At 42.5% G+C, this 17,792-nt stretch overlaps 1 protein-coding gene across 1 annotated transcript; it reads right to left on the reverse strand.

Moving 5' to 3' along the window:
* Positions 1 to 500: 500 nt before the first annotated feature.
* On the reverse strand, positions 501 to 8,170 carry LOC136431048 (alpha-1A adrenergic receptor-like). The gene is made up of 2 exons (XM_066422245.1): positions 6,642 to 8,170; positions 501 to 2,293 (listed from the first exon to the last, which is right to left on the reverse strand). The coding sequence occupies exons 1-2, from the start codon at positions 7,603 to 7,605 to the stop codon at positions 1,998 to 2,000; spliced, it is 1,260 nt and encodes a 419-aa protein (XP_066278342.1). The 5' UTR covers positions 7,606 to 8,170; the 3' UTR covers positions 501 to 1,997.
* Positions 8,171 to 17,792: the final 9,622 nt, after the last annotated feature.

Below are 17,792 nucleotides of genomic sequence, written 5' to 3' on the forward strand. Positions count from 1 at the left end.
TGATTGATGTAAGGGCCCTGTCACACTTGTGCGTATATCAAAGTGCGCGTGAGTTCCGCAGTAACATTTTTTTTGTTTAAGTAAATTTTGCGGGGAGGAAGTTGTTTTCTTCTTAGACCCATCGTTGTGCAGTCTAGTTATCAAACCAAAGAAATTACTTCTTCGGCTGCAAACTTAACCTCAACCAAAAACATGCAAATACGCAACTCATGCGGGCTTGTATATACGCACAAGTGTGATAGGGGCTTTAACAATGTACCATGATAGGCCCCCATTATACGGCGATCGCGCTGCGACCTTGCTGCGAACGAAATTGTATTTGTGTAATCCATGATTTCATAATTGAAATTTCATGCAAAATGTAAAAGCATGTTGACTAAAGAGATAACAAAACACTTTTACTTAATAGTATGAAATTCGCTGAGCGCTGTTAAATTTTAGGTCGCAGCGCTCTGGCAGTCCGATTGAAAAGGGGATGGATTTTAATGACAAGACAAATATAGTTATTTTTCAAAGATTATGACGACTTTATTCACGTTTCTACTTTAAAAGAAACAGCTAACATTTTCAGACAACACTAAAGAATACGACGAGTTGTCAAGTCATCTATACAACATTTAGGAGACTGTGGAACATACTGATATACGGTGTGTCAGTCTTCCAATTGTATGTCTGCAATAACACTACAACAGCACACCGCAACTTAACTGTGTAATACGAACAAATTCAAAGCCGTTTTTCAAATACACTATCTTAAACTATCACTAGCACAGATTAGCGATTAACATAAGTTCGTATTGATAGAATGAGAATAATACATCTACGTCAACCCAGTTGGGCCCTGTCATATCTCAATTGTCCACTTAACGAGTACCACACAGGAGCGACTGGACTGAGCATTTTACATGACAATCAACATCACCATCAGATAACTTTATGTTTATGCGGTTATGGGTCCATAATCTAGAGCTCCACAGATCAAATGAAATCAATTAACTACATCTACAGACCAAGCTTTAAGTCGACTGACACAATACGCTGAATACTTGTTCAAAGACACTTCAACTTACGACTAAATCTTGTTGATCAAGCAAAGATAGCAATAGATGGTGTCTTAACCGGTTGATCCTCAAAGTCTAGATTTAAGATCTATAAGGATGGAGAGTTCTGTTTCGCGATGGTGTGCCGCTGCTTTCGTCCGTACCTCGCGATGATAATTGATACGGCTGCTCTTTGTGGGTGTGTTTCCGTTACTCTAAAGTCCCGATCTCGTGATGTGATTCGGTTGTTTGGCGTGGGTCGAATCCATTGCCCTCAATTCCCGATCCTGTGATCTGGTCCGGTTCTTTGGCGTGGGTGTGATTCCGTTATCCTATAGTCCCGATCCTGTGATCTGATCCGATTGTTTGACATGGGTGTGATTCTGTTATCCTCAAGTCCCGATCCTGTGATCTGATCCGGTTGTTTGGCGTGGGTGTGATTCCGTTATCCTCAAGTCCCGATCTTGTGATCTGATCTGGTTCTTTGGTACCGGTGTTGTTGACATTCCGTTATCCTAAAGTCCCGATATTGTGATCTGATCCGGTTCTTTGGCATGGGTGTGATTCTGTTATCCTCAAGTCCCGATCTTGTGGTCTGATCCGGTTGTTTGGCGTGGGTGTGATTCCGTTATCCTAAAGTCCCGATCTTGTGATCTGATCCGGTTGTTTGGCGTGGGTGTGATTCCGTTATCCTCAAGTCCCGATATTGTGATTTGATCCGGTTGTTTGGAGTGGGTCGGTTCCATTACCTTTAAGTCCCGATCTAGTGATCTGATTCGGTTCTTTGGTGTGGGTCGATTCCGTTACCCTTAAGTCCCGATCTTGTGATCTGGTCCGGTTCTTTGGTGTGGGTAATGATGCCGTCATAACGAAATCTTATGATACGGCGTCTGTTCGGTGTGAATATGACAGTTCCTGCTGCTCCGATCTGTTTTGGGTTATTTCGTGCTCGCGTTTTCAGGCCACTGTCAACTCCTGCAGCTGGAATTTGAGCTGTTGTCTTCTGCTTTCATCCCGTGATGAGCAGCTTGAATGGGCCCGTCGGAATGATGATCGGCTGGAGAGCGTATAGTCCTCGTAGCGCATGGTGGAGAACTGACTCTGTCTCTTCCCACATGACAGGAAGCGTCGGAATGCTCGCCGGAAGTGACCGTTGGAGCATGCGTAGATGATAGGGTTGAGGAAGCTGTTGCAGTAGCCGAGCCAGAAGGCCATCGTGATGAGGAGCTCTGGGACCTTCGCTATCATCGAGTCTGTAGGAACGAGAGAATCGGGAAGAAAATTGAGTGGACGGGTATTCCCCAGAAGACATGGAATGCCTGTATACTTGTCTTATGTTACCATAATTTAATTGCATGGTTAACCATTCCATAACCTTTGTGCCGTGCCCTCCGTGCTAGACTGTTACCGTAACGTGCCATCCATCCATAAACGACACACCGTAGACGTGAATGTATGACAAATGGCTTTTGCCGCCAGGAACATGTCGCAAAAGGGTGATCATTCTACTCAGTGGAATGAAACAGCCCATTATGATAATGGCGGGAAATGGAGGGGAATACCACCGTTTGCAAACAATTTCCCTCAACGGGAATAGAATTCTCCCTGGGATCATTTCGACAGACATTTCACCGTTCAATTTAAGTGTGAGTCACAAATTCAATTTCCAACACGCAATGACATATTCATGAGATTATTTCCGCGACAAACAGTAATCCTCCAGCTAAGTAACCTGTGCAACACTTGTCAATGCTACTTCATCTATCATTTTTCAGATCACAGCAATGACTCCTATGAAGGGCATGCAAGGCACCATTCCTCATCCCGGGACAAAGGCTAGAGCTGTCACTACTAGCAGTGTGTGAAATTGGCACCCAACTAAGTTAAGCAAGCATTGAAACGTTGTCTCAAAATTGGACTCTTTTCAAAATCTCGAATGCATCTTGATTGCTGTAAGATGATATAACATCGAACTTTTTTCATAAAGTTGTTCTCCGGATTAGTCTATGCGGTGCGAGGTACTTGACGGCTGATCCCTCAACCCCTCGGTGTAACACATGTATAGTTTAGCGCCGTATGAATTTGGTTTTCAGTTTCAGATTGACTATCTTTGTTGTTAATGTTGGCTAAATGTTGTTGTCTAAATCATGTAAGATTGAGGCTTAAGGAGGTAGATGACGTCACGTATCTCCTTCGGAGTAATCGACACGATTTAGAGCAGATGACCAGTGCGATTGGTTGCACATTTCTACAATTGTGTTGTTTTTCGTCATACCCCGGTTGATTTATAAGAGAGTGTAACGAGTTTATCGGTACACTTCCGAATCAACGTTACCTTAAATCAAATCAAACAAGAGCAGCAGAATGTTTTCCATATCAATTGACGAAGACACCGTTGATTAAACCAAAAGCTGGCAAAGAACACCATTAGTGCGTTCCTGGCACACAAGGGTTGTATTTTACTACGAATTGTCCTAAAAATGCCATGCAAGATTGCAACTGACGTCCTTAATCTGCAGGAAACATCAGTTTGATCATGGCTGATTATGACTCTAGCTCTATCGGGATAGTCGTCTTCTGATATAACGATCTTCAAGCTGTGTCAAACGGTTATGCACATTACATCGTATATGACAATGTTATCGAATGAAACATTTCATGAAGATAATTCTGGAACAAGATAGAGCTAGTTCTGTTTATTAACTATAGAACCCGTTCGTGTATGAACTACAGAGCCTGCATGAACCACGCGTACCTACGGAGCGATCAGTCGCTTGAACGTACTGGGTGAGCCCAACGTGCCACGGGTGAACAAACACCACGCGTGCCACCTGCTGCTAGAAAGCGCAGAAGGCTGAGGAAAACATCATGTCAAAATTGCTCGGCTCCCTGCCAAATCTGAGGACTTTCAACTGCGCCCGACTGATTGAAACTGAAAAACACTGGCTGTAGTGTATTGGGCATTACATGTATGTGTGGACTCCATGCCTTTCTCTGGTGATGATGTTTGTGCAAAACTCATTGCGTCTGAGATGATGTTTCGCTACTTAAGTTTTTACACAGTCTTTGTAATTGTATCGCCAAACCCAAACGTCTTTTCCTACAAACTAACTAAACGCACGGCTGTAGAGTACAGGTGCCGGATTGATAAAGATGGCTGGTTTAGTGCGACGCGTCGGGCGGCATGGTAAGCTGGTAAAACATTAACCCAGCCTGAGGTCAATCAATTACACGGGCACAGGTCGCCTATTTGTCCTTATATTGTAGAGAAGGTTGATCGATTCCTATTTCGTGTTTATCACAAATTCACTAGCGTGCTATTTCAACACGTCGGGAAAACTAATGTAAGACGACAGCAATCTGCTACACGCTTCACCGTATACTATGTGACCTTTGGCGCATATGCGAGGTTGTATAGCTTGACCTTTAGATAACAATGAGCCCCCCAACCAATAGGTTATTGTACATTTGAAATATATAGACAGTCCATTATGTTCATTTTGCAATGAAGACGAATAAACCTACCAACATGTCTTTTGGGAGTGTCCGAATTTAGTTTCCTTTTGGGAAAAAAATTCAAATTTGGTTTCAGCAGCTGACAGGGCAAAAACTACAGCTCAATTCCTTTAATGTCATTTTTGGTAACTTGAACCCAGAATCCCCCGTTATCGGTAATCTTGTGATTTTACAAGGTGCATCTATAAAAGCAGAAAGGCCAACCATGTTACTTTTCAATCCTTTCTTAATTATGTGAACTTCTTCCACAAAGTCGAATATTCTATAGCTATGAGGAGGGGAAAGCTGCAGAAGCACTGGGGCAAATGGGGTACTGTATGTTGCTGACTTGTTAATTACCAGCACTATTATTTGAATCACTATGATTTGTACTTCTTGTTTTCATGGATGGTTTAATGTATGTATTTTCTTTTGCTTTATGAATAAAGATTATTAAAAAAAGAAGAAAAAACAAACAAGGACCTCCCCGCGCATTTTACTGTGAGGTTCTACATATGTTGTAGTGTGAACCCCTCGTTTATTAGGACTGTAACGTTTCTGGAAACGGTTTATAGCAACCTTTGACTGTTCTTTTATCAGTCTCTGGCCATTCTAAGTAAAGTGCAGTACAGCAGATCCTGTATTAGACGCTCTCCCTTTGGCCACTAACCAAAACAGGCATCGTATGGTCTTACTGAATAACCATTTCTCGCCCCGCGTTCTTATCCCTGGTGATGAAGCAAGGTCGAACGTTTTGTATGAAAGTCATTACTTAACATTTACACCCATCTCCTGACTTTGTTCGTCCGTCTCAGCGCTGATGTGGTAATCACATACGTACATGTGTTTCACGGATAGGGGGATCATACTGCATCGATTTCCTTTATGAAGAGATTGCAGCGGATCTGCTGTGCAGACAGGTACCACAGTATAATGAAATTGAGTCTAGAATCTAACGTTTGAAAAAAAAAAACTCAAAAGATATCTGATTGTTTGCTTTCAACACAAAATTGGATCGGGTAGTTTGATTGTCAGATCAATTAATCGCTAACACTCTAACATGTTTCATTGTTGAACTGAGCGGCCTGTATGAGATATCTGCCATATAGTAATGAATATGACAAACAACGAGGAACTAGACAAGGGAAATCACAGTGAGGGGCATCAAAGACGCCCAGCTATCTTGGGCGATAACTAGCAAATTGATCTCCCGGCAAGCATGACAAACTCCTGCCTCTGATACCGTTGATAGCCCTAACTAGTCTTAAGGAGCGAAATGGAAAACACGAGGAACACGACATGTTCAATACATACGGACCAATGTTTCAAAGTACACGTACAAAACCTATGCTTCATTGGAAAGCTACTTGGGCTAGATCATTTCGTAACTAACATACCACTTATGTCATCTTCTGGAGTTGGATAGACAAAACTGCAGCAATAAAGAAATAAAGAAATAAAGAAATAAACCATTTGTTCAGCTAGATATGTTTCAACATGCCCTTTCACTCACTTGTCTCCTTTCACACATAAAGGAACATTGAGCTGCAGGACTCACACAGAACATCACGGACTAACATCCTACCAGTCCTTTATGCGTTGAAGTAGTCCAGTCTTGTGGAAATAGTTAATGGCGAAAAAACATTCAAAAACGCCCAGTCCCGCCAAGCCATACACATTACATATAATAACAATTCTATCCCTAATCCACTCGGCAATATTTACACACCATATACAATGCATGCACACACACACACACACAAACACACACACACACACACACACACACACACGCACACACACACACACACATGCACACAAACACACACACACGCGAGCGCGCGCACACACATGCACACACATGCACACACACACACACGCACACACACACACACACACACACACACACTGTTGAACGCCATTTTACCTCCAGCATGCAATAAGCATTTCACAATAATATCTGCAATACAAGCACTTTTTCAAACAACACAGATTGTAAGCATGCGGCTGGCATTTCTTTATCAATGTTGCAAACATTGACACCATAAATGCATGCTGATATAACATCCTCTGAAATGTGTGTACATGTATATAATATTTGCTTACCTATTGGGTACATGACGAAAAAGGGAAGCCAGCAGACAAGGAACACGCCTACAATGATGCCAACTGTCTTTGCGGCCTTCTTCTCCTTTGTGAACTTCTCGAACCTGTTCTTCACGGAGCTGAGAGCCTCCTTCGCCAGGCGGGGCTTGCTTGAGTTGGGACTTGGCCGTGTCGGAGGAGGCGGACGGAGATCGGTGGTCACGGACGCTTTCCCACGGTGGATTCGGACGGATTCTACCGACGCCGAGCTTCTGTCCTCCTGGGCCTTCAGCGTTATCATTAGCTTGGACGTCTCCCTCACGGCAGCTCGGTACACCTGTCGGTAGACGTAAAGGACGATGAAGGCAGGGACGTAGAATGAGCCGACGACAGAGAAGATGATGTAGCTGGGGCTGCCGTTTATATTACACTGCATGTTCTGATAGGACGTCGGCTGCTTCCAACCGAACAGAGGACCAACGGAGATGGCGGCGGAGGTTGCCCAAACAGCGAAGAGAATGAGGACCACTCGACGCTTGGTCACGATCATGTTGTGATGGAGGGGCCGGGTGACTCCGATGTACCGGTCGAGACTGATGATGCAGAGGCTGAAGATGGATGCGGTGCAGCAGAGCACGTCCACGGCGGCCCACAGATCGCACAGAGCCTCTCCAAACGGCCAGTAGTTGAGCAGCTCCCTCGCCACGGAGAACGGCAGCACCAGACAGCCCAGCAGGAGATCTGCAGCCGCCAGGTTGATGTAGAAGTAGCCGATGTTCGTGCGGAGGCTACGTTCCAGGCAGACGGCCAGCACTACAAAGACGTTACCTGCTATCGTTAGGATACAAATACCGCTGAGGACAGCGCCAACTAGGAGACTTGTCGCTAAACTCATTCGGAGCCCGAGAACCGGGACCTCCGGTTCTGTCACATTAGAAGTCCCGTTGTCATCAAAAGTGAAATTGTCGAGTGGCAGACCAGCCATGGTAAGATGTTCAGTGTGCGGACGCTGAGAGAAAATGACTGCTGTTTGCGTCTCATCGGGCGCTTATAAGTGACGCTGCAAAGGACATCGGTACAGACGCTCGTCTCATTCTAAGGAGAGGGGTGTTGAAGGCCTCCGTCTTTCTTGATTTTTATCAGAAGCATCTCTGCCTAATGATGATGACCAAAACAGATGCTGCTGAACGTTCTTGCAACCCGTATTTCTGACTTTTTTTATATCAATTCGATTTAATGATGTGTAATATATGAATAAACAGGAGTCTATCTCTCTCCAATAAAAGTGGCATTGGTAAACTCCACACACCTGATAGTACACGTGAGGTGCCCATCTCCGTCGATGGTGTTCTACTTCCTACTAATGAAACATCTCACACTAATTCAAACGCTCCACTGTTTCACAAGCCGATTAATTTGCACGATGTGTGTTCGCCAACCGAATACTAAATTACCACTTTGATTTAAACGTAACAACCCATGTTATTTCGAATCGCCCTGTCTGTTTCACGTTGTCTATTCAAAACCTTACAAAGAACTCCACTTTGAGGGATACCGTAGCTATAACTTAATTACCGTATATCCTCCGGAAAAACATACATCTGAGAGCAAACACGTCAGATGCTGGGTGGATCTGTGGGCTGACGCACGATTCATTAAACGCATTATGGTTCAGTACAGGTTTGAGGCTTCCTTTTGATTGTCTGTACAATTTCTTATTCAATTGCGAAGTACACGGTGTGTTTGACGACTGCCGCCTATTCACTGGGCAATCCAAACTGGGAATTGGCGCAGTACTGCATCCGTTCTGCAGGAGTTGGAACTCTTGTGTTGGGATATGGCAGCATTTCATGATACAAACCACCCGCTCGGCAACATGCTATACACACGCTTCGTCCTGTTGTGTAAATATCTGGTTCCATCATGCTAGCTGCCATTACAAGACATGCCTTGGTGCGCCTTATTAATACTATAGTGCTGGTCACATTAAACAACATCCTTGTTAGTTTCAACTAGAGATTGAGAACATCACCAATGTTTAACACCATTATGGCGGTCTGCTGACATCGTCCCTTTGTCTTCTCATCACTTGTAATCAATTAACAGAAATGAAGTATAAAACCCTAGCGGTCACGATCAACGTGCTTTGAAGTGATACCGTCTTGAGCATATGGCAGTTCTTTTGATTCAAAACACTGCACCTGTTTTGTGGTGAAAGAAACTTGTAAAAATGAATGAGGTTCAGGCAAATCATTACTAGCCAAAAAATGACTTAGGGCAGGGGGGTAGCTTATTACTTGCAGCGAGTGTGGAAATCCCGGTAGTAATCGAATGGCGCCCAGACTAGGTCTGTTCAGTTGCACATTTCTAACCACCCGCCAGTGGAAATGAAACCCAAGGGGTGCAGGCAGCACAGACTGCCTATGTGCCTACTCACACGCACCAGGTTAATCGACGTATTCACGCTCCACGAGGTTTCTTAGAGAATGGCATTCCATTATCGACAACTACACAACAAAATGACATACCATGGCACAATGCCATCTAATCATGTACCCAACCATTATTCCTTTTGTATATAATGGGGTAAAAATGACGTGCTATCATTGTTGGCGGCCAGCAGTACTAGCTGTAGTGGGCAACGGTAAAACCGCCGTGTAGGAACTTGGGGCAAGGTTAGGGTTAAGGCCTTGAAGCAAATCTTCAAAATGTGCAGCTCTTGGAGCCTAAAGGATGTTCCAAAGGTCATATTTTACATAAATAACCTTGGAACAGCTGCTGGAGGGCACTCATTACTCGATCGAAGCTGCTTTCCATGCAGGGCCTCTGCATCCCAACCGTTAAGAACACAATCTTAGATCTGGACTACAAATTAGCAACAAACCGCACCAACACAAGGCTACTTTCATTTGGGGTTTGAATTTCGATCTAGCAGTAATTTCAAGGATGATCGATATTGGATGAGCACGGCGCACCACGACCGGTGAACCGCCGTTATCTGCGATCATCCGCCAAAACAACTTTCTACACCTTACACTCATGGTGCATCCGTCCATGCAGCTTGTTCGGTTGTCTTGAAACAAATGCGTTCAGCTGCAGTGTTGATCTACTTAGAAAAACAACTCATGGTAAACGCTATGTTGTCTCTCCTTATAACCAGGGCACGTTCTGCAGACTATGAGCCTTGCCGGACACGTCTGCTGTCCTATCACCAGCCCCGCCTGCAAACTGATTCGGTTGGTTTCACCATCTCGGTATGTTATACTGACTCACATTTTCATCTCACCGTTTCTTGGATTTATCTTTAGCATTGTCAGCCTGGCGCTGATATATGTTAATGATCAATTTCATAATGAAATAGATATACACTAAAACCACTCTCAATCGGAAGGAAAAAGCTCACTAGAGAGTAAGAAGCTGAAGAACTGGAGGTCAACACCGGTCAACGAGGATCAGTCGTTAGCGCCAAACTCAGGTGGGATTTCTACTTCAGCTGGTCGGGAACCTTTGAAAACGGCCCGTGTAGTTGATCAAAGATGTTGAATTAGTTCTACCTTAAATGATTTTTCTCGAACTGACGCATGGGCCTAATCCAATGCCCCATGGGCAGGCCTAGCCTTGCAACCTTTCAATCGCCCCTTTTCAACCCAGTTCAAAAGGTGTTTTCGTTTCATCTCTAAGATAAAAGTTGACATGCGTTGGTAAATGATATTGTAAACAAGGACTGAACTTTACAAAACCAACACTCAGGGAAAAATTTCCTTGCTGCTACGGCCGGGACGTGACGTCAGAGACACGTGACTACAGCAACGGGTCGTAAATGCCAATGTATCCTTCTTCGTCTTTTCATTTGTCATTTTTTCAACTCTTATCAATTTAATAAACAGTGCAGAAAAAAAACACTTCTGAATTACGCAACTTGGTTCTTTTTCTTGAACACGCTGGAGCAAAGCAAATGTCCCTGAAAGAAATACTCATCCAGACCTTTACTGACATGTGATCCCGTCGAAAAACCATATCATTAGCCCTCTTTGATAGAATTACCTTTATCAAGTAGCAAGACATCTTAATAGCTATACACCTCACCAAAAGTTGGCTTTACTAAAAGCGATAAATGCCAGGAAAGTCTGATATTACGTTGATGAAGGTTAGACCCCCAGGTAATAAGATACGCGAAAAGACAGTTACTCAAGCACCTGGATAAGATTTTGAAACAGTCAGGCGTATCAGACAGCATACGCCATCTTTCGTCAGTGATATTGTTGCTGTTAGTTGCTATTTATTGCCTATAGCAACACTTATGCCGGTTATCCTGGTATTACCATACTTACCTGGCTTTTATCGCAATATTTAGGTCAAATCTGCTTTTAGTGCCGTGTTACAGTCAAACCTGGTCCCAACAACCACTTAAGGGACTGAGGATTTCATTTCGTATTGTATGGTGTGAAATAAATCACAGTCTTGCCGATGAGAATAAGAATAAATTTTAGTTTGCAGTCTCCACACTTTAGTACGAGTAAAGCTCCATAATATGAGCCCAAAATAAAGTATGATACTTGTGTACTTTAGATTTGTTTGGCAAAACACAAATTACAAACTATAGCCTTCTTATCAGGCTCTACGAGTGGGGCTTTTTGGGGCTCAAGTTATGATGTGGCACGGACTTCCTGCATCAAGTAAACCACACGCACTTCCTTTTTTGCGGTGAGCTATCACAGCCCGGGGGCGCATTGGGTATGAAAGGGTAATGGTTGCCGCCTGCCGCCATGTTCGACACGACCGTAGAGGACCTATGCGAGCTACTCTAACGACCAAAAACTCAAATGTCAGCATTTGTTTGGGAGATCTACAGAGACCTCTGAGCGACCTCTGTACGTCTCTTAAGTGATAGCTGAGCTTTCGTTCAGGGACCTCTGAGCGACCTAGTCGATCGCCGAGCGTTCATTCAGCGACCTCTGTGAAATTCCCGGTCGAACCAGTGTGATCACTGAACGCAATTGGGAGAGCGCGTTTTTCAGGCTCACAATGATGACTAAAACATGAAATGAAAGAAATTTACAGAAACTCTAAGTGTAGTTAACCGAGTTATGAGATCTTCGAACTCTTGTCCTGAATGCATTCTTCAAAGGCTGAAGTAATTCCTGGTGATGTAAGAGGCATAGAGAGTGACTCTAGACCTCGCAATCCAATTTCCTGGCTTTCCTGTGTAGATATCGAATTGATGGTTTCATCATCACCACGCTGCGGCTGTAATAGCTGAAACATCCCACAAGTGCGGTTATGAGAAATGAATTATTTCTACAGTCGTCTCTGGGCGACCATTTGTTGGACGTGCTACATCATAAAGAGTAAAAAGGGGAGGAGAGTAACACTAACCAGGCTCGCACTGAAGGGTTCTTTATATCATATGCATGGAGGTTTCCCCGTATCTTACAGTCTGGGATCAGCTGGCTTTAATTTCTGAAGCCTTTATAGAAGATTAAAGTGACATACGTGTCGAGGAATCCAAATTGCAAGGGACCAAAATCAAACACTGGATCTAAGATCGAACCACATCGTCTACACAATCTTTCAAAACGCTGTGTATGAGGATGTTTGACCCCTGACCTCCAAACCTTGCGACATGGCATGGATAACGACTACGATTAAAAAGAACATCTCTTTTATGTACGAATCTGTTCTTGTCTTATATATAGAGTTGTAGTGCACGTATGCACTGTAAAAGATGTGCCCAGGGACTGAGAGAGCAACTCTGGTAAAAGAAAACAGAAATAAACAAATACATAAATAATAACAACTAAGCACGATATGAATTTTGTCACCATCCCTTTTTCGCTTCAACGTCGCTCGACGCTGAAAGGAGGAGGGGTCTGAAGATGTAACCGGAGCTACGGGAATGGACACCAGTCAAAATCCTTTTCGTGTTTGACAGTACCACGGAATGCAATGAACCGTAACGCAAGTCTACAGGTTGAAATAGAGACAGGGCGTAACAAGAACTTACCTGCGTGCGAAAAAATTGTAAATACTGCATGTCAAAAACGGTGGAAGACGAAACTTCTTTCATTTCAAATTGCCCCTTCTACGATCACGAAAGAAAGGAGCTGTTTAAAAAGGCCACCAAATTCCATCCTAATTTTTTTTCGCGAACAGACAAAAAGAAATCTACTCTCCTCTCAACATCACAAAACCAACACATTACAGAAAAGGTGGGATCATTCCTTTTCCAATGTCTTAGGAAAATAAATCAAACCCAATAAGTTAGAATTTAGGGTCAGTAGTTAGACTAGAGTAGTAACACGTTATATTGTTCATCATATTCCTTTTCATGTTACATGAACTTGCAATAAATTGTGATTAATCCTCAACTTCTACACCTCTGCCCTCACTTCATCCTAACAACTCGCCGGTGGACGGACCACAGTGTGTGACCTATGCCCTTTTGGATGGATCATAATTAGATTTGGTGCAGATAAGGCTAGATCAAATTTCCCCATCAATATCTAGCTCCCTGGCTCACCGTTAAATTGGATATCGGGGCCGGTATATCGGTAAACCGCGAAACCCTAATGCGGCTATCGAACTAACTTGACTGTGGTCTCTCTATCCTGCACGTGTCTGGCATTTGAAACTGTATCACCCTCGCCAAGAAATTTCAAGAAATTGTTTTTTCTGTGCCGTTTGTCTGCCTGTGTGCTTGTGGAGAACTTGCGGTACTTTATGATATTTGGTAGGTGGGTAGGGGTCGGGAAAAGCGAAGGTTAAGTTTGATTGGGCTGATTTCTACTCTTTCTAGCCACGTCTTGAGCCTGGTAGAGGCTGACCGCTTCCGGTCTCCAGCGATCCTCTCTTCCTCCTGCCATGAGGTGTTGGCACTGACTTTGTCTATGTCTATGTCTTTGTCTTTGTCTTTGTCCGTGGTCATCCCCTCTTTCTTTTTCCCTAGGGTTCCATTCCAGCGCTGCTCTCGTAATGGATGATGGAGGCTTTCTCAAAGGGTGTCCTATCCACCTCCAATGTCTTCTCCTGATGGTGACTTACACCGGCTCCTGGCCTGTTCTCTCAAGGAGATCTGCGTTGTTTGTCTTCTTGGGCCACCAGATGCCAAGGATGTAACGTAGTATTGAGTTGAGATATTCATAGAATATTTCCTTGATTGCTTTGCGTTCATCGTTCGTTGGGGCATATGCTTGTATGATAGTTGTGTCCTGCCAGCGGGATGTGAACCTTGCCATGATGATTCTCTGACATGGGTTCCCAGCCTTCCCACTCTTTCAAACTCCATGCAGTTGCTTTTAGCGTGATGAATCCTTAAGCTACTCCTCTTACATGTATCGGGTGGTATCTGAAACGTCTGACTGTTTCAAAATTTTATCCAGTTATTACCTGGATGTCTAACCTTCATCAACGTATTCAGATATTATCATTTTAATGGCAAATTTAGATTCAGCAGGTGCCAAAACCCCTAAGAAGTGTAGAATATTGATTTTCAATGAACTATGTGGAAGGTAATGTTGTTTTGGATATCTAATGAGGGCGGTTGTGGAAGTGGAGGTCAAGTTCGAAAATGGTTAACCTGGCGTTTTCCTACAGTACAACAAGAGGCTGCCCATATAATTGTCTAATTCAGTCCTATACATAGAAAAAAGGAGAACAAAGAGCCCTGGGTGTTCGCTGATGAATGTTTCAATGTTTATGTTTAACAATGAAGTAGAAGTCCCCGCAGGGTAGTGCAGGATCCGTAAAGTAAAGTATCACAAGATGATAGGACTGGCAGTTATAATCGAGAAATAGTGCTTCATAACAAAGATGACATGCAATGGACGAAACCATTAAAGTCTGGGGCCATCAATAACAATTATCCAGTACAATGGCTCATCCCTAGACAATTAATCGCCAAATACAACAAAATAAACCAGGATAGTAATTCCTAGAAGTGAATATGTCTGTCATTTCACACCTTACAGCAAGATCCATTTCATGAATTTATCTAGCAGGTCACTAGCAAAGGAAATTAGCAAACTAGAGTTCCACGAACACATTATCTTCGCCAAATAATCAAGGCGTATTATGGAGAGTGATTGATATTTTCGTGCTTATCACCCCCTGCAAATTTGATCATGCACCATACCATTTGGAAGTTATGATGGGGCGAATGAGTCCAGTCTAGATGGGGTTAAAAATCATTTGGTGGTACAGGACTAGTATATGTGCAAAGTGTGCTGGTACAAATGTATATGTTAAAACTGGTCATGAAAAAATATAAGTACTTAGTATGTTGATATTATATGGGCCACAAAGGTTCGATATTGCAGTGTTGTAAGTTGAAAGTGATGATGAAATGGTACAGTCAATATATATGAAAAGAATACATCTTTATTCCATATCATACACATTTTGAAAGACATAATATCATAATATCATAATATCATAATATCATAATATCATAATATCATAATATCATAAATTCATAAATTCAACATATCATTTTATCATAAATTCAACATATCAAAATATCAACATCGTAATATCGTAATATCGTAATATCGTAATATCGTAATATCATAATATCATAATATCATAATATCATGATATCATGATATCATAATATCATAATATCATGATATCATAATATCATAATATCATAATATCATAATATTATATATCATAATATCATAATATCATAATATCATTATATCATAATATTATAATATCATGATATCATAATATCATAATATCATAATATCATAATATTATAATACCATAATATCATAATATCATAATATCATGATATCATAATATCATAATATCATAATATCATAAATTCATAATATCTAAGCCTACTATTTCACCTTTTTTTGGAGGGTGTTAGATTTGTGAGAGCTGTTACTGTTTTTTCGTGTCTCTGTCTTAAAGGTGAAACACCCTGGAGGGGAGTTCAGTCAGGTCCTGATGGGTAGCATGGGTCTGTTTTAAAGAGTATCCTGATTTTGAGGATGTTTATGTCACTATCTGCGCAAGAACCTTTTCTTACTCTCATCTACGAAGGACTGTGGTCCACATCCAGTGTGGTATACAACTGCATTTTACAAACCACATAAAGCTTAGTATAATGCCTTCTGTAGTGCCTGCTGCTTTGCACATTTCCTTATATTCATCGTTCGGACTTGTCCCGCACAGGGCCAGACCTTTCCTGTGTTTGTTGATATAAGCTACGTCCCAGCGGGAGTGTAGTTTGGCCGGTGGTTTTCGAGGTCACCAGAGAGCATCAATCTAATTTGCACAGGCCTGCTGACAAGCAGGTGTTGTCCTTAGATATAGGTCGACAAAAGGTAATTAAAAATTTGATTATAAAGAAGCCTATTTCACCACTTAATTGATTATCAAAGATAACTTTTGCATCTACCCTGGGTACATGCAATATCTAATTACCTCAATAACCTACCTGTCCAAAACAATGCAAGTTCATCAAACCCTACCCGAGTTAATCGCCTCCAAAGGTAACATAAAAAAATCCCACTGCAGTTCTAAGCAAGCCACCAGGGGGTCTAAACTTACATCACTTACTCCCTGCCCCAAGAGCTGTACACCACTTAACAATCGTTACCATAGCACTTGTATGAGATTTGACTACGAGCTTTCGGGGAATTTATAAACTTTCCTCATTTATTATGCAAATTATCGTCTTATTTGCATGACAAGTATTCAGTTATGTACAGCATCACCGAAACTATCCACATGCCATGAATTATGATAATCCGTCAATCCCTGCTAGAGTTATTCGTCTCCAAATGTATTAACAAAAACGCCAACTGCAGTTCCAATCGAGCAGCTAGGGGGCCTTAATTCCCACCACTCACTTGCCGTCCCAGAAGCTATATACTACCAAAAAATCATGAACATATAGCCTTTAGAAAATTTGGCCTCAAACGTTGAAACTCCGCTGCAGTACCTCAAATACCCGATAGGAGGCCCATTATCGAACTTGACCTTCCTCGTTGACATCACTACCTATCCACGAAATATCATGCACAACTGCCAATAGCTCCTCAAGTTATGCTGGCGACATACAAACTCTCACACACACAAAACCTGCTGCAGTTTTGTAGGAGGGCGCCAAATAAATCATTTTTAAACCTGACCTCCGATCCCACAATCTCTTCCAAACTACCAAAAATCATTGAGATCCATCAACGTTTCCGTCACTTTTTTTGCCTACATACAAACACAGAAAAATTAAAAGTCCGCTGTAGTATTGTTGGAAAACGCCAGGTGAACGATTTTTGAACTTGACCTTCCTTTGCACAACCACTACACACCTACTAAATATCATGAAGATCCATCAAAGGTTTCCCGAGTTATGCTCTTGACATACATACAGACCCACACAACAGCCGACTCAACCGAAAACATAATCTACTCCGAGTTCCTCGGCGAAGATAATAAGGAGCACCTTATCCACAATGTACACACTATAAATACTTCACGGAGGATTGTGTCCTACGGACTCTTGTTACATAGTTATGAATACCTCTCGATGTTTAAGTCCTTCCTTGGCAGAGTCTACATGTAACAGAACCTTTCATTGAAGATGAACGATATCCTTTAGTCTAAAGTATACAATTTGAGACCGCTTCTGAATTGCGTACAAATGCCGTTGTTCTTGACATGGCCCTTCGATCATCTATAGAATACAGCATATTCTATGAATCACATTGTTGTATCTATTTAAATCAGTGGACATCCGCAGAAATTTTTCAATCTAATGTACTTCGTGCGTCTGAATCAAGCCAGTGGCACAGGTATGGTGGAGGAATTGAGATGAAAACAATCCCTCCAGCCGTTCTTAGGTTATCTTGGTGAAGAACATAACGCGATAACGCGCACACACACACACACACACACACACACACACACACACACACACACACACACACACACACACACACACACACACACACACACACACTCACACACACACACACACACACAAACACACACACACACATACACACACAAACACACACACACATTATACATACACACACATACACGCATACACACACACACACACACGCACACACATACACACACATACACACACACACACACACACACACACACACAAACACACACACACACACACACACACACACACACACACACACACAC

Source organism: Branchiostoma lanceolatum, chromosome 3, assembly GCF_035083965.1.
Source record: "Branchiostoma lanceolatum isolate klBraLanc5 chromosome 3, klBraLanc5.hap2, whole genome shotgun sequence".
Lineage (NCBI taxonomy): Eukaryota > Metazoa > Chordata > Leptocardii > Amphioxiformes > Branchiostomatidae > Branchiostoma > Branchiostoma lanceolatum.